The following is a 23,509-nucleotide window of genomic DNA, read 5'->3' on the forward strand; positions in this document are numbered from 1 at the left end:
CCCACTGGAAGACAGATAATGATTTAAAAGGATCGGTTCAGAAACTGGAGGTAGGGTGGGCATTTCTGGGCATTATAAGGAACTTTAACATAGAATTCGAACATAGAATGAGTGAATTAACACATTAGATATTAGCTCCATGTCACAGAGTCAGAGTGAAATTACGCAGTAATACACAGAGCAACATATATTACAGTCACGGTCACCTATTACATGGAATCTTCAAGAAATCAGTCATATAACCATCTTTCCCTTCCTCCTTCTCTCCTGTAAGTATCTATGGCTAACATTATACTATGTGTAGCAAACTATTTAGCAGCTTGTGACCAGAGTCAGGGCTACAGCTGACCTGTGCTTCAAAGTAGGTGTCAATTAAAATCAAGGAGCCCAAAGCAGCTTTACAGAAATATCAACATGGTATACAGATATTAAAGGTGCGAATTTATCCCAACTGAGCAAGCCACTGAGTGGCGACGGTGGCAAGGAAAAACTCCCTAAGATGTTTTAAGAGGAAGAAACCTTGAGAGGAACCCGACTCAGAAGGGAACCCATCCTCATCTGGGTAACAACAGATAGTGTGAAAAAGTTCATTATGGATTTATATGAAGTCTGTATGGCCTTAGGAGCAGCCGTAGTCCCAGCAGTCTGGAATTAAAGAAGATTTGAGCTCCATCCAGAGGCAGAAAGGATCTGGATCTCTAGTATCTCCATAAATTCATGTGGGGCTCGGCGAAAGGAGAGAGGGAGAAAAAAGATTATTATGACTGCGAAGTAGTAGAACAGAATCTAGTCAGGGTAGGCTTGAGTAAACAAATACATTTTAAGCCAGTGCCAAGTGGAGTGCCATACAAAGTGTATAAGCATTGCTCGAGACTCCTGGAGAGACTGTGGAGACTCATTAGGGTAGAATGGCAGAGGGGGAAGGGAGCCAAGCAGTGGAGACATGCAGAAAGTGTATGGACACAAAAGGTGGAGAACGCAAGTGACATCACGCTCCATCTCCCTGCTCAGTGTGGAATGCAGTCTCAATCAAGATTCTTGCTAACCGCCCGACAGGGCATCTCCTGAGGAATTCCTACATTGACACCGCAGTGCAGAAGGGAGGTGTCCCAGGGGTGCCAGGCTGTATAGAGCACACAGGGTGGTTACCCAGTTGAACCGTGAGGCAAGGGAGACGAGAGGAGACCTGGCAGTTGTTTGGCTAGACCTTGCCAATGCCTATGGATCAATTCCACATAAACTTGTGGCGACAGCACTGATAAGATACCATGTTCCAGAAAGTATTAATGCCCAAATACTGGACTACAACAATAGTTTCAGTTTGAGATTCACCTCTGGGACAGCAACATCTGCATGGCATTGCTTAGAGAAAGGCATCATCACTGGTTGTACAATACCAGTGTCCTTGTTTGCCTTGGCTATGAACATGCTCGTCAAATCCGCAGAAGTGGAATGTGGGGGCCCCCTGTCCAGTTCTGGAAGGCGCCACCCTCCAATGGCTCCTCCAAGGGCTGAAAAGGCTCTTTGCATGTGCACAAATGAGTTTCAAGCCAGCCAAATCCAGGACAGAGGTTCTGAAGAAGGGAAGAATGTCTGACAAGTACCACTTCTCTTTGGGAGTAGTTCAAATTTCATCAGTGTCTGAGAAGCCTATGAAGTGCCTGGGGAAGATCTTCAACTGCATCCTGAGACACTGCGGTGGTCCAGTCAACTTGTACAGAGCTGAAAGAATGGCTATCAGCAATGGACATGTCAGGACTTCCATGGAAGTTCAAGGCATGGATTTATCAGCATGGTATCCTGCCAAGACTTCTCTGGCCACTACTGATATATGAGGTTCCAATGACCATCTTCAAGCAAAACATCAGCCAGTTCCTTTGTAGGTGGCTGGGCCTACCAAAGAGCCTAAGCAGTATTGCCCTTTATGGGCACACCAACAAGTCGCAGCTTCCTTTCACCGGCCTGACAGAGGAATTTAAGGTCACCAGAGCCAGAGAGGTGCTACTTCATAGAGACTCAACTGACACAAGAGTCTCCTCTGCAGGCATTACAGTTAGAACTGGGAGGAAGTGGCAGGCACAGGAGGCAGTTGAACAGGCAGAGAGAAGAGAGGCTGAGACACTGTATCCTGAAAGGCTTTACGTCAGCCAGACGAGCCGGGCTTGGCAGCTACACAAGACTTTGCTACGTTAAGGCCTGGGGTAGAGAGAGACATCAGCTGATCCAGGGAGAGATCCGTGCAGAGGTGGAAGAGAAACGTTATAGTAGGACAGTGGCTATGTGCAAGCAGAGAGCTTGGACTAATTGGGACCATACAACTGCACACAAGACCACCTGGGTAGAACTTTGGAAGTCAAAACCAGCTAGACTCAAGTTTCTGAATCGGTCAGTATATGATGTCCTGCCAAGCCCTTCCACTCTGCATTGCTAGAGTTTAGCAAACACCCCAACATACCCATGCCTGAGAAGAGATTCCTTGGAGCACACCTTGAGCTCAAAAGCCTTGGGAGGGGGGAGGTACAAATGGTACGATGACCAGGTGCTGAATTCAGTAGCTGACAATCTGCACCGGGATCCAACAGAGCAAACATCTCCCAACAAGGCAAAATTTACAGACTTTCAGCTGTTTGCAATAAACAAATCTAAGAAAAGCAATTGAAATACTTCAACACAACGAATGCTTCAAGGGGTTTCCTCAAATTCAACTGAAAATGCAACTTATGATTTCCCCAGTGTCAAAATTTTTCACCCCCCTGAATAGAATCCCTCACAACAGCACAAATATGCAAAACAGGTGTTCTCTCAGACACACCTGATGCAACTAATCAAGGGCTTCATTAGTTGCACCAGGTGTGCTTGAGCTGGAACACACGAAATACCTGAACTAGTTAGGGGCAGAAAATGTATGAAATACCTGGACGGGGCGGAAAAAGGAAGCTATCAACGGCTGCAACCAAATTTCTGAGAAGGCAGGTTGTGAAAGACCCTCAAGAGACTGCAAAAGACCTGCAGCAAGACTTGGTAGCAACAGGCATCGAGTTTTCAGTGAGCACAGTAAGGTGTGTACTAAACGCAGAAGGTTTCCATGCCAGAACTCCAAGACATACACCACTACTGACCCAAAAGCATGAGAAAAGTTGGCTCAAAATCAAGATTCTAGAGGGCCATGACAGTCACCTGACTTGAACCCCATAGAAAATCTCAGATGAGATCTGAAGGCGGTGGTTGAAGCACACAAATCCAAGAATATTACTGAACTGCAGGCCACTGCTCATGAGGATGTACTAAAGATGCTTGCCATGAAGGAGTTGAATAATTTTAAAAACAGGAGAAGTCATTATAAGTTGCATTTCCATTCTGTGTGTGTTTTTATTATATATATATATATATATATATATATATATATATATATATATATATATATATATATATATATATATATATATATATATATGGATGGACTCCACAAGACCTCTGAAGGTGTGCTGTGGTATCTTGCACCTGAGGAGCATCACACTTCCTCTGCCAGCTTGCCTTCTTCCCATAGTGCATTCATAGTGAATCCCCAGGGTAAGCAAAGCACACACACTCGGCCTATCACATGATGTATAAGAAAATGTGATTCAATCAGACTGCTCCAGTTCTGATGCTCATGTTCCCATCGTAGGTGCTTTCAGCAGTACACAGGGGTCAGCGTGGGCACTCTGACCAGTCTACAGCTACGCAGCCAAATACACAGCAAGCTGTAATGCACTGTGTGTTCTGACATCTTTTTATCATAGCCAACATTAACATTTTCAGCAATCTGTGCTACAGCAGATCCTCTGTGGGATCGGACTAGACAGGCTAGAAATCGCTCCCCATGTGCATCAATGAGCCTTTGGCGCACATGACCCTGTCACCAGTTCATCGGTTGTCCTTGGACTACTTTTGGTAAATACTGTGGCATGGTTATACAGAGGCAAAATTACGAAAATTGTGTCACTGTCCTAACACTTATGGACCAGACTGTATAGTCATTGGAGGAAGAGTAATGGCTTATAAGTGGACCTTTTGAATCTGGTTCTTCCTCATAGTCTCAGGTTGTCTTTTACTTGATCATCGGGTTGCTCATGTGGGATCTAAATGTAAACCTACATCTGGATTTCTGTAAAACTGCTTCGAGACAATCTCTATTGCTACACGCACTGTATAAAATCAGTCCGTCCAGGATTTTGCGATTGCAGAAATTAACGCAAAAGCAAGCAAGTACACGCAGATTTGGGCCAAGATGAGTCATGTGACGTCATCAAAACATGCATTCAGCTAAAGCCCTCTTCGATTCACGTGCATCAAACATGAGTACAGCTAAACGTTCTCATTTACTAACAAACATCACTGCGAAAGACGTGCAAACAAAAAAAATTGTGTGATTGTTTGCAATTTTGCCAGTTCCAGTAGTTTTCTGCCAGATAAAGCACAAAATACTGGCCATAAAAATCACACGCAAATAAAATTTCCCTGAATGATAGAGGTATTTATTACAAATATTATGTCATATATTACTTTGTGGTTTTGACAGAAGGTTTCAACATGCCTACATACAAGGAAGTATCCAGGTGTTTCACATTACTCCTGGTAGTCATGAGGGTTCATAGAACCATTTAAATATGTAACTAGCCATATTGTTAAATTTGATAGGTTATTTGATAATTAATACGTTCACTTAACATGAACATAATTTGTAAATAAGAATTACAGACAAAAATTTATTGCTAAGAAACTCTTAGTGCTCTTAGTTAATTCACATACTTAAATGGCTTAATATAAAAATGATGTCATTACCATTTGTTATTGATTATTAGACTAATTTAACTTAATTGCTTAGTCATGTTTAACACATATGTATGTGAAGTAACACATTAATGTACCTATATTGTAAAGTGTTAACTTTTATAAAGGTAAAAAAACAACAACTCTTACTTATTGTCTTGGAAGTTTGGAGAATCCAGCAACTCAGTAAGCGTGTCCTTGTCTCCTTTAAGAATCTAATGAAAACATGATTCATCATATCTAAAATGTTGACTTTGTGACTTAACGTAATAATGCACATAAGTTTCCCCTCACTTTTTTCTCAAATAGACGTCTGATGTAAGGTTTAAAGTAGTGCTCCTTTATCCCTTTCGCCTCAACGACTAGACCATCGTGCAGGTTGCACAAATGCTCAAGCACGGACTGAGCCTCTTCTGCGCTCCCGCAATCTGTTGGCAAGCCTGGAATTAGGGAATTAGACGCAATGTTGCCATCAACACAAACTTTCTGTAATATACAAAGCAAGAGAACTCAAAAGAGAAAACAGGCAAAACATTGTTTTCTCATAGCCCTCTTCTCTGCCATAATATATAACATAATAATACCAACATTAACACTAAAATTAAGTTTTTCTGTGTGGCTTGAAAGCTGAATTTTTGCTCATGGTGCTGGATGGTGAGAAATTATCTTGTAGCAGTCCAGGAAGAAATATTACCAAATTAGATCAGTGCTTACAGTCATGTGGAGCGATGAAGAAAAAAAAAAAGAAAAGAAAAAAGTACACCCCATGGAAACTGTTGGCTTTTTTGACATATATGGACAAGCAAACATTTGCTCCTCTTTGACACAGTGTCTATTAATAAAGTTGATATACTTGAATAAAACCACAAGGAAAATGAGCTTTTTTTGTGTGATGTTCTTCTGTGGACAAAGTTAGTACACCATTGGCCTCAGAAGCCAGTATTGTGCCTTTTCAGCAGAAATAACTTCTTGTAGGTGTTTTTGTATAACTGTCCACCAGGCTTGCTGGAGTTTTTTTTAATATTATTGAAAGACATGGCACATTGGAAAAAAACAAACAAACTTCAATACACTGAGAACCACATTTATAAAGGAGAAAAAAAAATTACAGAGATTATTTTGTACATCTCAGTGAATCAACAAATCGGGAGCCAAACTTGTTTTTTGGTAACTGAGTAACTGGTAACTTTAACTGAGTTAATGGTATTAGGGTCTGTATGGAGTATGCCAGATGAATCTTTTATTTGAGGGATTATGTGCGAAGTTGCCCGACTTCGCAATTGGTGGGCCAAGAGTCGGCTCGGCTTATCACCATGTACATAATATGCGGAACGTGAACATAGTAGAAGGCGCTCTGCATCAGCAGTTGTAATAAGGTCAAATTCAGCCTGTAATTCAACCCGATCTTTAAGTAAAGCAGAAGAGGGGCCAGTGACCAATTGTCTATCTATATCGTCAATTTTACTTGATAGCTCTTGAAGATTGGCCGTATGCGTTTTGTTTAAATGTGCGGAGTAGGAAATTATTTGGCCCCGCAAGTATGCTTTTAGTGACTCCCACAGCAGGGAACAGGAAATAGGTTCAACCTCATTCTGATTGATTTCAAGAAAATAGTCAAGTAAAGCTGCAATAAATGCATTAAATTTGTTGTCTGACAGAAGCAGAGTATTAAACCTCCACGGTGTTGAATATTGAGGTTGGGGGAAAGCTGAATATCCAAAGAAAGCGGGGCACGGTCAGAAATCACAATAGGATGATATTTAACCATCGCCACTTTGGAGATAAGTTTGGCGTCGATGAAAAAATAACCAATTCTAGAGAAGGACTAATGCACCTGCGAAAAGAAAGCATATTCCTTGATACTGGGATTATGGAATCTCCAAGGATCAATGCAACCATTCTTGGACATGAAATCAGAAAGCGTACTTGACATTAGTGAGGGCGTCATGCTCTTGGGAGTAGAGCGGTCCAACCTAGGATCAACAACGCAATTCATAACTCCACCAAATATAAGGGGAGTATTATGTAATGAAGGGAGGCGCTCAAAGAGCTTATTCATAAAGTGTGGGTCATCAAAATTTGAAATATTAACTAATTATACAGGGACATGTAATAATTTACCTGAAATTATTAAGTATCTGCCATTTTCATCTGATATTACTTTGGAAGATGAAAAGTGAATTGACTTACCAATTAAAATGGCAACTCCCCTGGCCTTAGAGTTGAAATTAGAGTGAAACACCTCAGAAATTCACGGACATTTAAGCTGAACCTGGTCTGTGGTGCGCATATGAGTTTCTTGTAGAAACACTATGTCCGCATTGAGCCGTATCAGATGAGCAAATACCCTAGATCTCTTTATAGGGCTCCCCATACCTTTAATGTTCCAGCTCACAAAGTTCACATGTGAGCCAGAATTTCCAGTATTAGTGGACATCCATCAAGTGCTTACGGCAGGAAGAGAATGAAAATGAAGCATCGCCTCTGACAAGAGGAAAAGGGGAGAGGAAACAGGGGGGACAAAAACAAAAATAAAATAAGAAAAAGTAAAAAGTGAAAAGAAAAAAAAAGAAAAAGAAAAATAAATAATAAAAAATAAAAATAAAAGAGACAACACACACACACTCCAAACAGATACAGTGAACAGCCCCACCCCCCTCCCCATTGCACTTACATCGTCCCCATCCCCAAACGATGGAGAACCCAGTGCAAACTCCACAAGGAGTCAAATCCCTAAGAGAAAAGCTAACAGCTGTTGACCCAATGGTAGTAGTCAACCAAGGTTGGGCTCCTGCAAACTAAACAATGATAAAGAGCAAGGCACATAAACAGTCACTGCACCATCATGTGTTGTAGATTCAATAGTCGTCCATTTCACTTCTGGAGACGGATAATCAGCCTGTTATGTTATCAGTGTTCTTACTTGATCAGTGTCTTAATGAAGGCTCTGGAGTCCTCCGCGGATTTAAACTCCCTCTCGGTGCCATCCTGTGTAACGCGGAGACGTGCCGGATAAAGCAGACCAAACCGTATTCCTGGTATCTCACGGAGCTGACGGCAGCAGTCATTGAAGGCAGCACGAGCACGGGCTATCTTCGCGGTATGATCGGGAAAGATAGAGATAACCATGTCACCAACCTTCATCCGTTGTTGGGCTCTGGCCCATCGAAGGATGTCCACACAGTCCGCATGACAATGGAGTCGAGCGATTATAGGACGGGGGCGCTCGCCGGGTTTGGGCTTCGGCTGCAGAGTGCGATGAGCACGGTCCAGAAGTGGCTCTTTGTCCAGCTTAAAAGCCTCTTTAACTAGAGTGGAAACAGCTGCCGGTGTGGACGCGCTGGTCGAGTCTTCAGGGACACCTACGATTCTCAGATTGTTGTGCCGTGATCTAGCCTCGAGATCCTCGCACTTATTTTCCACCCTCCCCAGGTCGGCAGAAAGGCACTCCACTTTAGCCTGTAGCGTAGCGATGTCATCACAGCAGGCGGAGAGCGAAGTTTCCATTTCACCCACGGTGTTTTTCAATGCGCTTACCTCCGACTGGATAACCGTAATATTGACTGTTAATTCCGCCTTTACCGTCTGTAGCTCTTCCTTAATAGAGGCCAAGTTTTCGCCCAAGGCCGCCTGGAGCTCGGTTTTGAAAGTGGCCGCCATTTCGTGTCGGAGTGAAGCGAGAAGCTCCTCCTTGAAACTGGGGGGGATAGCGGGCATAACAACACCTTCGCAGGGGGAGGAGGGATCACTACGAGGCGAGGATGCAGCGTTTGGAGCAGGCCGCTGAAGCGGAGCAGACGAAATGTTCCCGCCTTTGGCTTTTGCTGGCATTTTGGACATCAAAAGTTAATATTAAGGTGTTGGACACGACTTACATCAAAAACACTCCACAAAAAAGTGCCTAACACATAATATTAAAGGTTGTTGCAGGAGCCCCGAAAGTTGTGGCTTACTCCATCTAACGCTCAGCCAGAAGTCCCTTGCTGGAATTTTTGATCAGTCTTCCATGCAATATTCTTTCAGGTGCAAGATGTTAGAGAATTTTCTTGGATGTTCTGCCCGTTTCAAATCCCCCACAACATTTCAACGGGATTCAAATCCGGGCTTTGACTCGGCCATTCCATAACCCTACATTTCTTCTTTTTGAGACAGTCCTTGGTGGATGCTATTGCGCTTAGCACCATTATCCTGATGAAAGGTCCACTTTCGGTTCAACTTCAACTTTCGGACAGATGGTCTCACGTTATCTTCAAGCACTCTTTGATATGATGCAGAATTCATAATTGAAATCAATGAATGTAAGCTCTCCAGTCCCTGAGGCAGCAAAGCAACCCCACACCATAGCATTTCCACCACTGTGCTTCACAGTTGGTATGAGGTGCTTCTCCTGAAAAACTGTCTTTGGTCACTGCCAAATATGTCTGCTGTTACTGTGGCCAAACAAATCTATCTTTGATTTGTCTGTCCAGAGCGCATTATTCCAAAAAGGCCTGGTCTTTGCCTAGAAGCTCATTGGCAAACTGTAGTCTTGCTCTAATGTTCTTTTTAGACAGCAAAGGTTTTTCCTGGCAGGCCTCCCATGCAGGTCAAATTTGTGATTGTATCTCTTTCTGATTATAGAATGCACTTGACAACAACAGTTGCAAGACTTATAACAGATCATGTGATGAACTTTTGGGGTTCTTAAAGACTTTTTTGCATCAGATGGTCTGCTCTTTGGCTGAATTTGCCAAGTTGGCCAGTCCTGGACAAATTGGCAGTCGTTTGAAATCTGCGTCATTTGTAGATCATTTTCATTATAGTGGAATGATGTATTGCAAATAATTTGGAGATCTTTTTAAATCCCTTGCCAGACTCCTAGGCATCCACAACCTTTTTTTCTGAAGGCCTTACAGAACTCTTTAGATCTTGGCATGATGACACCACACACACACACACACACACACACACACACACACACAAACCTCAATATCAAAAGGAACACCAGACACTAGATATGAGAGGGGTATAAGACAGTTTCTACCTACATTCACTAAGCAGGTTCTTAAACACATGATTAAAATTTTATAGATTTGATGCCGTGATAAACAGCGGTCCCCAACCTTTTTTGCGCCACGGACCGGTTTAATATCAGACAATATTTTCACGGACCGGCCTTTAAGGTGTGCCGGATAAATACAACAAAATAAAATGATACGACCGGCATAAAAACTGGGGTGTTTTTTAAATATAATAATAAACGTGAATCCAATGTGAAATCGCAACTTTATTAGCAGCATCCTCGTAACATCACGCCAGCAACATAACATGAGTAACATCCTCTCTGCCCCCTAACACTCTCTGGTTGCTAACGTTTTAACATGCCTTCAAAATAAGATACGCCACAAAAACAAAAATAAAGTGCATGAAAAATACAACTCACCATAACGCTGAACCAGTGGGAACCCTGAGCCTGTTTCTCTGTAACGAGACGGTCCCATCTAGGGCTAATGGGAGACAATGACCCCCGGAGTGTGTTGCTTATGTCCAGTCTACTCCGTAATTATGTTTTGGTTGCGGTCACTGCAGAAAAGCCCGCTTCACACACATAGGATGTCGGAAATGGCAACAGGGTTTTCAGTGCTGTTGTGGCGATCTCAGGGTATTCTGTCATGACTTTAATCCAGAACACCGGCAGAGCTGCTGTCTCGAACATACTTTTAAGGCCGCAGTCATTTGCGATCTCCAGCAGCTTATCTTCTTGCACAGACATACTGGATTCACCTGGTTTGTTGACAAATGGGTCGCAAATCCATTCCTTGGCAGTTCGTGGGTCTTTTGTGGTTGGGAAGTAGCGCTCGAACTCTTTTAAAAGCGAAGACAGGTGATCGTGCACCAGCTGGGAGAATGAAGGCTCGGGCTCAGTCTCTTCCAAAATCCCCGCTAATGTTGGAAACACGTCAAATATACCTCTATTCACGCGCCATTCCCACAACTCCAGTTTGGCTTTAAATGCAGCTACTTTATCTGCCAACTTGAAGACAGTTGTCATTTTCCCCTGAAGTGACAGGTTGAGTTCATTGAGCAGGTTGAATATGTCACACAAGTAAGTTCCTCATCACTGAAATGTGCTACCAGCGGTGACTTTTTTTCTGAGAGAAATTTCTGCAGCGGCTCTCGTAATTCAAACACTCTGGCCAGCGATCTCCCTCGGGATAACCATCTTATTTCTGTGTATAAGGGAAGGCGTCCGTGCTCCGCGTCCATCTCCTCACAAAGCTGCTCGAACAGGCGCGAGTTAAGGGCGTGTGCTTTGATGATGTTAATAACTTTAACGACATCATTCAATACACTTAAGTTCCGGTGGTATTTTTCGGCTAGCCAGCATTTCCCTGTGAATGACACAATGCGTAGACTCATTCAGGTGCAACCTCTTTAATCCGAGCAGTTAAACTAGACAGCCGTCCAGTCATGGCAGCAGCTCTGTCTGTGCATGTGCCAACACAAAAGGACCATTTCAGTTTTCCCGAAATATAATTATCCAGCGACTTGAATAGTTCTGCGGCTGTGGTTTTGGTTGGCAATGATAGTGCACATAACATATCCTCATGCACATCCTCTTGATAAAGAAATCGCACATAAACCAGTAGTATTGCCTCGTTGTCAATATCTGTAGACTCGTCAACCTGGATTGCGTACCACGGTGATGTATTAATCCTCTCCAACAATTGTGCTTCAACATCCTCTGCTATTTCCTCAATGCGCCGAGTGACGATGCTAGCCAAAAGAGGCACCTGTGCTATCTTTATAACCGCAGTGTCTAGAAGTTCACTGCAAATGTCTTTAGAGGCGGGAAGGATCAATTCTTCACCAATAGTGAATGGCTTCTTAGCCTTAGCAATACGGTTAGCCACCAAGTATGATGCTTTCAGTGCACTCGCATTTGTTGATGTGGTGGCCCTCAGTAATTGCTTCTGTCCTTCTTGTTCACACTTTTTTCTTTCAAAATACTCAAAAGGCTTGTCTTTTAATACAGGGTGCTTGGTCTCCAAGTGGCGAAGCAGTTTTGAAGGCTTCATTGCCTCATTAGAGAGCCGGTTTCCATATATTATGCAGAGCGAGCTTGGTGCGTGGAAATCACCTGTTGCGTTAAAACCATATTTCAAGTAGGACTCCTATTATTGTCTGTTACATCCAGCTTTCTTTTTCTTGGAAGTCGTAGGCTCTTCTTCTGTCTCCTCACTGGGCCTTTTCCCCTTCGCAAAGAAACTTTCCAGAGACGTTTGTTTTTTACTCATTTTGCTAGCTTGTGGGTTTATTTTTAGCAGTAACGTATCACGTGACCGAGACAAGCGTCTTGACATGCGTCAAGAGTGAGTCATAGACGGATGTAACGGAGAGAATCCGGTCATTTTTCAAAATAAAACATCGTTCAGACTCAGATAATAAATAAAACGGAAAAAATGCAAGTTATTTATTCTTTCTGTGCGGCCCGGTACCAAATGACCCACGGACCCCGTACCGGTCGGCGGCCCGGGGGTTGGGGACCCCTGGTGATAAATGTAGGGGTGTGCTTTTTGTGTCTGATCTGATTTTTGTTCATTTAAATTGTGAAAATTACTACAAAATGTCTTGTGTGTCATTTGGTAGAGTGCATCAACTTTATTAATAGGCACTGTTTCAAAGATGATCAAATATTTGCTTGTCTAAATACGCATAAAAAAAGCGGCAACAATTTCCATGGGGTGTACTTATTTTTTCACATGACTTTTCATATGCACATATAACACATCTGTTATAGCATCAATGCTACCAGCTCTGAAAGGTAACATACAGCCCTGCATTTTTGGAACGGAAAAAAAAAAACAGAAAAAAGGTTTTATTATTAATAATTGAACTATAAATCAAATGCCTCGGCTTCTGTCGGTCTCTGTTCACATTAAGTGAATTCAGTTAGCTCAGTTTCAGCTGGTAAGAGAGATTTTTAATTGGTGATATATAACTGTGTGCCTGTGCGGTTCACCTTTGAAATATGGATTGATGAGGTCTTTCTTGTTGGCACAGAGTAAAGCATTACCATAGACCAGGTCCAGACAGCACAACAGGAGATGATACGAGTTGACCAGATCATCTCCAATCATATGGAAATTGCCTGTAGATTAGGACATCAAAACAATGGCTTAAATAAACGATAACAGGAATAGTAAACAAGTTTGCATTTTTTTTAATGTATTCTAAACAGGTTTTTAAATTTCTTTTTTAATGTATTCTGAACATATACTTTTTTTTATGACACACGCTTGATGCATTCATGTTTTCTAATTTTATTTATTGTTTATTAAAATTAAATTTATGTGTTTCAAACACTGGGTTCATCCTGTAATTATGGTAAACAGAAAAGCTGACAACCTTTCATTAAAAAAAATTATAAAAATGTATGTCTCCATTGTCTGTCCTTTGTGCAATTTGTATTTTAAGTAGACAATGTGTGCTTAGTCTACTTACTTTTAATTTCTCCTCCAAAGGCATTTTAGGGGAAAAAAAATAATGGTAGGATAACGCAATTCATATCACTCACACTCTCGACTGCATTTCACATGTGCCTGATATCAGCGCAATGCACACAAAATCCAGGGGGTGTTTCATGCTGTGTCATCACTTGACATGACCGTCTTATTTCTTTGCATCACTCGGTTTATTTTTCTCATGACCTTTTTTGGTGCAGCTGCACTTGGTTCCACAAAAATCCAAATTAATCTGCCTAAGGATATTTAACAGCAACCAATCTAATGTGGGTGTAAAAAAAATAATAATAATAACAAAAAATTGTACTCGATTACAAAAGAACAACTTGATCGAAACACCCTATTCACGGTGTGAGAAAAGGACACTTGGATAGCAAGGTATTAGTTATATTTAAGGAAGACATTTACTGATATTGAAATAATAATAAAAATGGTGAAATACATTTAGATGTACTCTCCAATGTACTCTATGCATGGACACCTTCACATTTTTTCCTCAGGGAGCGCATTTAGCGCCGGAAGCCACTGATCTTTACCTAGCGCTGTCAAAATAACTGAGATGATGACTTTTTACACTCGCTGCTTACAAAAACTTCCCCAGATAACTAAATTCTGTTCATCTCACTTTGAGGCCGTCAGCTGTCACACCATCCAGTAAGATGGAGAAGGGCTTTAAACTATATGTTTCAAGTAACATCGACAACTTTGAGGGGGAGTATTCTGCTACACCCCCTGGCAAAAATGATTGAATCACCACACTTACAGGATGCTCTCCCAGCTTTTTATTACGTAGCAAATAAATAAGTCATAGATATGACAAAATAGTTGTTTAATAGCTGAACATTCTGAAGAAACAATCAGGGGGCGAATGTGGGCAGCCATGCCTTCGTTTTCATAAGTCTTCGTTTTGGTCTGTTTACACTGAAACGTGAGCTCGGAGATTTCAAACTAAAACAGGGTCTTCGGCATTTCCAAAAGTCTCCGTTTTCGACCCGGAGTATTGCAGATGACAGGTGTAACCATGGCAAAAGTTATGCGTTATGAAACGGAAACGCACTGGTGTAAAAAGGGCCCCAAGTCTAAAAATGCTAATTAGTCTGCATTTAAAGGAGAGTGCTTACAGACCTTAAAAGAGGTGTGTAAGCACCGCATGCACACACACTGTACTGGTGAGTCAATTTAAGCTAGTGCTAACCTTTGGTGTACACAAACAGCGTCCAACAGAACTTGAAAACATCATTGGTGTGGCAGAGATGACGCCTAAAAGAAAGACAAAAAAAAAGTTTTAAAACATTTTCTTGAATTAAAAAGTCCCACTCAGATAACAGGGCAATAAATGATTTTGAAAAAACCGTTGTATTGTCCATCAGGACCGATTTTTGAGAAAGTGTACAAAATGTTTTAAAGCTAAAAACACCGTTAGCAGCTCCAGCCAGTTTTTGTGCTTCTTCCTCAGCGCAGGAGTCAAAACTCCTCTCACTGTTCTGCCCTCGAACACTGCTCCCCAGACTGTGAGAGATGCATCTGTCATCACCACTTTCCTCACCAAAATAGGACACATTGGACATCCTGTTCTGAGAAAAGACGGGGCCCACCAATGACAGAGCACTCATGCATTCTGGCGAGACTAGCACTCTGTGGCCGAGACGGCTCTTGGGGCGAATGCCCTGCGATGCCGCCCGGTGCTGAAATTCCCTTATTCTCAGTCGTCCTAGGGGAACTACTGCCCTCTGTTGAGGCCATCAAGTCTAGTAGCCGAAGACCCATCTGGACCGAGCCTGATTCCCCTCATTGAAAGTGGGCGATGCAACTATGAAATGTTTCGATGTGCTCCTCTGATAAAAATGCACAAAAAACTACAGGATTTAACCTGAAACCCAGGTAAACTATTTCCTGTGAAGGAATCAGACAGCTCTTCATTTGGTTTATGTTGAAACTCAGTTTCACCCAATGTGATACCAGCCTGTTCGTATCTCTCTGCATGCTGCTGACGCAGCGCACAGATGAGCAGGTCGTCCAGATAGAATAAGACTCTGATCCCCACATTCCTTAACGGGGTTAGAGCTCCTTCCACACAATGCTGAATATCCTCGGAGCTAGCAAAAGGCTGAAGGGAATTTTCACGTACTCGTAGGCCATGCCCTGATATGCGAATCTGACGTATTCCCTGTGAGCAGTAAAGATATCTATGTGTAAATACACGTCCTGGAGATCCACTGATGTAAACCAGTCTCCTTGACGCATGGAGTGAGGCAGTGTTCTGAACCTGTATTTCCTGAGGTATTTATTGAGGACCTGTTAATCCAGAATGAGACGGCAATCCCCCCTACCCAGCTTCACCCTTTAGGAATCACAAAATACCAGGAACAAAAGCCTTGACGACTTTCTTCTGCCAGGAGTCTTATCATCACTCTTTTCACGAGCAAGGAGGATGGGCCATTCTCCTGCGCATGCTAGACACTGGACCGTCCGCATGAACTATGTACAAACTTTCCACCCTTCTTCTTTACCTCGCGGGAGGGAGAGGGGTGTCCCTCTGAAGGGTTGAGAGGGAGGGACCCCGAGTGCTATCTCTGAACCGTTCCTGCTGCCCAGGTGATGTCTTGGGTCACCCACCTGTTTTTGGTACCCTGAGGGTTTGTTGGCCGGTAGGTCGCAGCCGTGGCCGTGAAAGACTGCTTCGGCCTCACAAAACCGGGCTTCGGCTGCGGGGCCGTGTTTCCCAACTGCTGTGACGGAGGAGGGCAAGAAGGCTGAGATCCTTTCCCAGAGGGCCTGAAATTTGGCCGGCTTGGATGATGAGGCCGAGCCGACTGTTTTCTGGGGAGATGCACTTTGAATGCCTCCCCCTCCTTCTTCCACAGATCACATGGATAACACATTGCCGATACGTTGCACCTAACATGGCCTTTGGTCAATGGGGACTCCACCTTCTCCTTCTCGGAGAGTCCTGACCCCTCCCCCACAACTGCCAAGTCCATACTCTGGCCGCAGATTTGAACTGCTCCAAGAGATGTGCGCAGGTTTAAATCTGCGATAACGCATATCCCCTCCCAGATAGGTTGGGAGATCTGGAGTCTGGCTGATGACCCATTTCCTCCAATAGCTCAGCCCAATAAGCTGTGAGGAGAGACATCGCATTCAACGCTCACACTGCCAAAACCGACAATTTATAAATCTTCTGAAAGACATAGACAGCGACACCCTCCGTCTTTCCTAGCAGCGAGGCTCTGGCTGAAGAGAAAGTTGCTCTACGGCTCGGGTGCAGGCGGTGTGCCACCGACTTCGACAGGGGAGGGATCGCCATCCCCAAGTCCTCCATTCCCTGAACGCCCAGCCTCGAGAAACCCTTGATGGGCACTCTGTGAGAAAATGCCTTGTCCCAAAACCTCCTCATTTCGGGCCACACAGGCCTGTATAAGCTGTCTCGCTGGCAGGAGACATGACTGGAGCTTTTTCCTGTTGTATAAATCACTCTCGGCCCCTTTTCCTGCCGACGACAAATTAAAAAAAAAAATTCAAAAAGGGTGCCGAGACCGAAAAAGGTTGGGTAACGCTGGGTTAACTGACGTCACAGTACCCACTGCACTCATTCACTAGTCCAAACACAATTTTATCATGATTAATGTATGGCTGAAAACAGATACCTTTACTTTTACTGTAGAAGTTATTATTGATAATTAACATTAATCTACGTTAGCCAAGTTAGATAACGTTAAAGTTAGCTAATGACATTAGCTGTCAATCTCCTTGCTTATGTCGAGTGACACATCCGGCTTGTCATTAAAAACAGGAAAAAAGAAGAGTATAAACAGTGTGCTTCAAACACACCTTTTATTTTCATTCATTTGGCTAATTGTTGTTATCTTCATTTTCAGGTCAAATCAGACCTTCGTAACAGACTGCAAGGAGAGCACCTGGCTGCGGGTCTCCAACAATGGGCCGAGCCCAGAAGAGTTGAACTACAAAAGGGCAGGAAAATTAAATGTCCAAATTCAGAGTGCAAAGTTTGCCAATAGGGATGTACAGAGGATTGATCAATACCATGTCTTCCACAATATATATATTATTTATTAATTTATTTATCTATTTATTTATTACACACAAACCCACACGGCTATTTATTGTACTATTAGTATTGAAATGCTCCTTCCTACATTTACACACAGGTTCATTAAAATGAAAAGAAAGCTGCATCAGATCACACAGTTAACTGTGCAGACCGAGACTAAAGTGTACAGTTACGTAACTTTTTTGATAATTGAGAAACTTCACTTGAGCTTATAAAGTAATGGAACAGTTTGTGAGATAACAAGGAGAAATGGTGAGGGGAAGTCAACAAAAGCATAAATGAAACAGTACTAGAACGCAGCCTGTGAGGCTCAGGACAGATGAGAATGATAATGAAATTTCACCTCACCTATGCTTCTTGCCTCTTGGCTGCCGTGGAGGTTCACCTTGATGATTTTGGAACATGTCCAAAAATATTGGCTCGAATTTCCGAAAGATTACAGTCGAAACTTCAAAATTCCTCTCGAGACAGCTTATGCGGTTACGGAAATCCTGTGAGAGATTTGACATGTCTGCCCATTTCTTCATCTTGCTGAAGAACTGGATCAGGCTGAAATTCAAAACAAATGAAAGCACATGTGCAAACACACATGCAATGTCACATAGTCATGAGGTTTCCAAACAATGCCACTGAATTGCTTAAAATATTCACAGCAAAAATGGACATTAAGAGAAAGTAATTATCTTACTACTCAAGTTTTTCATGCATCACTGATACGATGGACATTTTCCTTTTTAATTTACCCTCCATTTCTGTTGTGCCATGACTCTAAAGGTTATGCTCATAAATCAAAGATGAAAATCTTTCTATAATCATGCAAGTACTGAATGCTGGTCAGGCATTAAATGATGCATGAAATGATTATCTTGAATCTACGACAGGCCGATAATGATCTTTTAAATACACGTTTCTTTACCTGAGTTTGGAGGAACGTAGTATTCTGGTGAGAGAGACACAATTGCCTTCCACCATGCCACTACCTATAGTGGGAGTCAAAGTTTTTCTACAGGCTGCATACAGAGAGCAGGCCAACCAGTGCACCACCTCACCCTGAGTGTGTAAAAGACAAAAACAATACCTCAGCAGGTTTAGGACATTCACTTTTTTTTTTTTTTTAATTACTTTTGCTTAAAAGCCACACATGCTTCCTTGGAGACACATGAATCCAGCCTAGAGGTATGACGACGTCTCCACGATCTGTTTTTACAGAGATGTCACTTGTTTCATGGTATAAAACACTTTTTGTCAGTCACGTGGACAATGCTGTTTATGCCAAGTTATTTTATGAACCAGACTTTACTCTATTCGCTGGGCCAGCTCACACAAACATCAACAAACCAATAATAGCCAAGATTAGGCACTTTCTTAGCTTGTGTTTCCTCCTGACTGTAGCTGGCAACACAGGGGATGTTTGGCAAAAAAATTAAAAAATAAAAATAAATATTTTTTTAATCAACATCAGTTATATGAGGAACTGGTGCATTTTACATAGACAGTGTGTCAACAGTTTGTTTTCCCCCCAAAAAATATGCAAATGCATGATTGGCACATTGATGAAACATGATCAATGTGTTTAAACAACCCCAAAAAAGAAAGCACCCCCAAAGAGTGGACTGAAAAACAGATAAGATGGGGAGCATTAGAGTGCAACACTACTGCATCCAGAACCAGTGCAGAAGTGTAATAATAATCATTTTAAATGGCTCATTTGTCATTTTCTTATGAGAAAACACATACATGCTTGAAAGACATGACTGATGCAGTCACATTTCAACCTCACGTTGAATATAATACCCATCAGACCCGCTGGAAACTTGGGTTTTAACTACTATTAAAAATACAGTGTGTCCCAAAAGTCTCTAGACATAGAGGGGATTAACACTTGTTAACAAAATGGAAATGTATTTACAAAAGTGTTTTTTATTATTATTATTACTTTTTTTTTTTTTTTTTTTTACAATCTTCTACATGATTGCCATGTCTTTGTAAACACTGGGAGCCATCTCTCCCACTCATGAGGCATAACAAGCAGAGGTGTAAGATAGATATGTTGAATATCAACAGTTTGAGTAGTTGAATACTTTCACTGACCGTCAAGATGATAAACGCACATAAGTATTGCCATCATTTAGCCAGGAATAGTTCATCAGTGATGTATATAGTCATTCCACAATATTGAAATTTATAGAAAAGAAAAATCACATTTACTCTCTTGGGGCACGCTATTTTTCACAGAAATGTCCGGCATGTCTGGTGCGCAGCACCTGTATGTCAGTAATGTCACATGGGATAGCTAGCTGTACAGGGCTACTGGATATAATGTGCAAGCAATCAGCATCCGGTGTTTTCCTTAGCTCTGTAAGCAGACGATAGACATTATAACTTTGCTTTCAAAATACAACCCCAATTCCAAAAAAGTTGGGACGTTGTATAAAATGTAAATAAAAACAGAACGCAATGATTTGCAAATCTCGTAAACCCATAGGTTATTCACAATAGAAAACAAATGTTTAAACCGAGGAAATTTACCATTTTAAGGAAACAAAGTAATTTTGAATTTTATGGCTGCAACACGTCTCACTAAACTTGGGACTGGGGTAACAATCAGTGTTTGGACGAACGTGTGTGTGATTGGTCTGGGGCGGATGCTTATCGCAAAGCTAATCAAACAGCTGATTGGATATTTCTCTGTACCATCACCTCGGGATGGTAGTTACAGCCATCAGCTTGGATAATCAAGATGCACACCATCAATAAGGTAAGTCTCAACAAAGAATAAATAAAAGTTAGGGAGTTATCGTTAGAGAATCATTTCTGTGGACGTGATAGCAACATCGCACAAGTGAGAGAGAACGAATATAACTAATGTTATAATACAACTAATCAAATTCCTAACCAAGCTAACCTTCATAGATATTAATGTACTGAATTAAGTTATGTTAGCCAGAAGCTAGTTGTTTGATGTTACATAAAGATTCCGCGACTGAATAGGCACTGTTTCAAAGATGATCAAATGCTTGCTTGTCCAAATATGTCAAAAAAAGCGCCAACAATTTCCATGGGGTGTACTTATTTTTTCACATGACTGTATTAGGGTATATTCGGTCAGAATTAGAATGGGCTCAGAAATATCTAATTCACTGCTGCCTTGACATGAAGGAGTGAAAAATGACACCCCTGAAGAGAGGGACCAGGTATATTGTTTACGTCAGAGTTCATACAGATGCTTCATAATGAAATATATACATACACATACATACATATAAACACACACACACACACACACACACACATATATTAGATAGATAGATATAGCGATAGAACTGCATGTCCATGTGCTCCTATAACACAGCAGTAATTGGGTGTCAACTTGGAATAAATAAAAAAACATTTTAAAAAAAGGCTTAATGTAGTATTCAGCCACACTTCCTCTCAAAAAACATTATGTTGCCTGTGAATCAAAAAGTTTGCCTACCCCTGGTTTAGACGCTACTTGCTTTTAAAGAAATTCCACTTCCACCTCACTATGGAAAATGTAAGTGAACAGATTAAATGTGAACAATCCTTTTCTGTGCCAAGTGTCTGAGAGGGGATACGAGACATGCTGTCAGAGGTCTCAGCAGTCTCTACCCAACATTCATTGAATTCTGAACTGAACTCTGCCATGTTTGCATTTAGAAACTGCATTGAGAAAGAAACCTGTAAAAACAAATGAGGAACCAAGGAGAACCCGTTTCTTCCAGGTGTACAATGCACTCGTCAGCATGGAAGACCGCAGCACTGCTCAAAATTAGTATTAACACCTGTCTCAAGTGATGCAGTTATAAGTGGACAGCTGAGAATAGACACTCAGACAATCAGGATAAACACGGAGACTTGGTATTTTCATCTGTCTTCAATGCATCGACTTTTATCATGGTCCATCAGCATTGGTGCTGCCAAATCTGTTTAAAACCCCCCGAAATAAACTACCCAGTGTCACGACAAAACCACACCAATAATGCTAATCAAAACCAAACAACCTCAAAACATGCAGTGAGTTTTCCTATATTGTAGACAAGCCTATGCATATTTGCTTAGTCTGCCTTTTATCTAGCTGTCAGTGCAGACCAGTGTTGCCAACTGAGCGACTTTTCAGACCCCTTTAGCGACTTTAGTGCACCTAACCGACAAATCTAGCGACTTTTTTTGGACAATCCTTAGCAACTTTCCAAGTGTCGCCAGTACTGTAGTGCTTTCCCGCTGCACTCTCACCTCCCTCTGTCTGCTCTGTTCAGTGAGTGACTGACGCCATTCGCATGCGAATGTTTTTACAAAACAAGACGAATGGAATGCAACATGTTTTACATGTAAAATAGTCCATGATATTACAGCCTAATTCTCTTGTTCAAAGTAGTTCTAGTGTTCAAAAACTTTTTATATCGTCCATGTTCCACACCTGTCCGTTATATAGTTTTATAAAAGTTATAAAATTATTTTTTTTTAATCACAAGTTATAAAAAGTCATTTAAAAAGTACAACAAAAAAAGTCCATCTATCTATCAAAAACAGATTATAGATAGAGAGATAGATATTATATAGAATAAGATAATCATTATACCTGGTCTCCTCCAATATGGACAAAACCTTAAAAAAGGTTGAGAACCTCTGAACTACAGCAATTAGATTTTTTGAAAATATAAGATCTTTTTTTTTTTAAAACGTTTTTTTTTACTTTGGCAAAAAAAAAAAACCCACTTATTTTGTTTAATACATACAAATACGTTGTAAACTAGAAAACAGAAAAATAAAACAGATATAAAAAATAATGAAAAGTCAATACCTTCGACGCGTTAGAGTAGCATGTGAATTAGTATTTCGTTGAATGAGGACATCCGGGTTTCCAGACCGAATTTACTTGGCAAAGATTTGATTGATAACCTTAGATTGCAAGCTGCCCAAAAAAAAAAAAAAAGCTTCCTTATCTCTTCTGATTTGTCTTTCGGCCACAAACAATGTGATTTAGTCATCGTCGGGGAAAGTGATGTAATTCTTTCATGATGGGAGCTTTTTAGTTCGCTCACGAAAATGCTTGTGGATTTTAGGTTTTTTAAAGAATTTTTTTATGTGCTAGCTGTTCTGTTTGCAAAGAGTGATCGACTTCGCACTACTCAGCTTATTTTTATTTATCCAGATGGATATACGAACCTGTTTCATTCCAAGAGGTGGCAGAGGGAGAGAAGGGGATCAGTGAGGTGAGGGGAAGCAGACAGCAGGGAACAACAGTGAAATTTTGAGGTACTTTTGTTCAATTTTTGAGGGGCCTGTGCCCCAGTAGTGATCAGTAGTGAAACCAGGGGCGTTTCTAATCTAGTTGCTGGACAAAAGACTATCATAGTGCATTCAGTTGGACCTCAGAAAGTCAAAAATGGATTACATTTTAATTCTTTCCTTTTTTTTTTTAGTTCACTCCTTCTGTAAGACTTGTGTAAGTGTGATATTACATTTGTAGGGTGTTCCATCCCACTGTATTTAATCCATGATGGATCTGAATACTGAAATACTACATCAGATGTCATGCAAAATAAAAGGCTAAAATCTTGGTAGAATCTTAGAGTTGTCCATGTCTTTCTTATTTTTAGATAATCGCTCACTGACCCAATCACTATAAACACACACACACACACACACACACACACACGTATGGAATATACATATATAGACAGACATACACACACAATTGTACTCGGTTCTCTGTTCACTCCAGAGTAAAACACACCTTTAGTCACTGTGGTGGTTTTATTTCTTATAAAACGTGCAGTGAAGTACAACAATAAAACAACTTTACCCTGATTAACTTCATTATTGTTGAAACGGTACATACAATAACACAGCTGAACAATACTTAATAACCGGATAATAAACGCGGGGTAGAGCAGCATGAGCTCACGAAGCTGCCCGTGTTGGCTCTCTCACCTCCAGAGTATACGTGTTCCAGATAGAAGTAAAGTTCCTCAGCGCCTCCTCCGCCGTCTCTTCGTCCATATTTAATTCTTGACAAAGCGTTTCCAGGCTCCTCTGAATCGAACCGCCTTCATCTGATCTGCCAGAGTCAGAATCAGTCTCATCCCCACGCATTCTG

At 41.5% G+C, this 23,509-nt stretch overlaps 2 protein-coding genes across 5 annotated transcripts in view; both read right to left on the reverse strand.

Moving 5' to 3' along the window:
- The window catches only part of rbl1 (retinoblastoma-like 1 (p107)), a 58,810-nt gene that overhangs the window by 31,110 nt on the left and 4,191 nt on the right, over window positions 1–23,509 (reverse strand). Inside the window, exons 1-7 of one of the 4 annotated variants that reach the window (XM_053637923.1) lie at window positions 23,344–23,509; window positions 18,305–18,438; window positions 17,737–17,937; window positions 14,512–14,576; window positions 12,815–12,943; window positions 5,107–5,252; window positions 4,963–5,027 (exon numbers count right to left, since the gene is read on the reverse strand). The exon at window positions 23,344–23,509 is cut by the window's right edge and continues 538 nt beyond it. In XM_053637923.1, the coding sequence (XP_053493898.1) occupies window positions 4,963–5,027; window positions 5,107–5,252; window positions 12,815–12,943; window positions 14,512–14,576; window positions 17,737–17,937; window positions 18,305–18,438; window positions 23,344–23,505 (902 nt within the window). In that variant the 5' untranslated portion in view covers window positions 23,506–23,509. Of the gene's footprint in view, window positions 1–4,962; window positions 5,028–5,106; window positions 5,253–12,814; window positions 13,578–14,511; window positions 14,577–14,733; window positions 17,695–17,736; window positions 17,938–18,304; window positions 18,439–23,343 lie in introns of those variants that run through there. The other 3 variants (XM_053637924.1, XM_053637926.1, XM_053637925.1) reach the window with 3 other exon arrangements.
- On the reverse strand, window positions 5,856–9,919 carry LOC128615675 (uncharacterized). Its single transcript, XM_053637927.1, has 2 exons — window positions 7,736–9,919; window positions 5,856–7,296 (listed from the first exon to the last, which is right to left on the reverse strand). The coding sequence occupies exons 1-2, from the start codon at window positions 8,650–8,652 to the stop codon at window positions 7,239–7,241; spliced, it is 975 nt and encodes a 324-aa protein (XP_053493902.1). The 5' UTR covers window positions 8,653–9,919; the 3' UTR covers window positions 5,856–7,238.

This window comes from Ictalurus furcatus, chromosome 12 (genome assembly GCF_023375685.1).
Source record: "Ictalurus furcatus strain D&B chromosome 12, Billie_1.0, whole genome shotgun sequence".
NCBI classification, from domain to species: Eukaryota; Metazoa; Chordata; class Actinopteri; order Siluriformes; family Ictaluridae; genus Ictalurus; species Ictalurus furcatus.

Coding starts and splice junctions, on each gene's coding strand:
- LOC128615675 (XM_053637927.1), bottom strand. CDS start 8,652: ATGTCCAAAATGCCAGCAAAAGCCAAAGGCGGGAACATTTCGTCTGCT. Junction 7,297..7,735: donor TTCATTAAGACACTGATCAA/GTAAGAACACTG, acceptor TCCTCTTGTCAG/AGGCGATGCTTCATTTTCAT.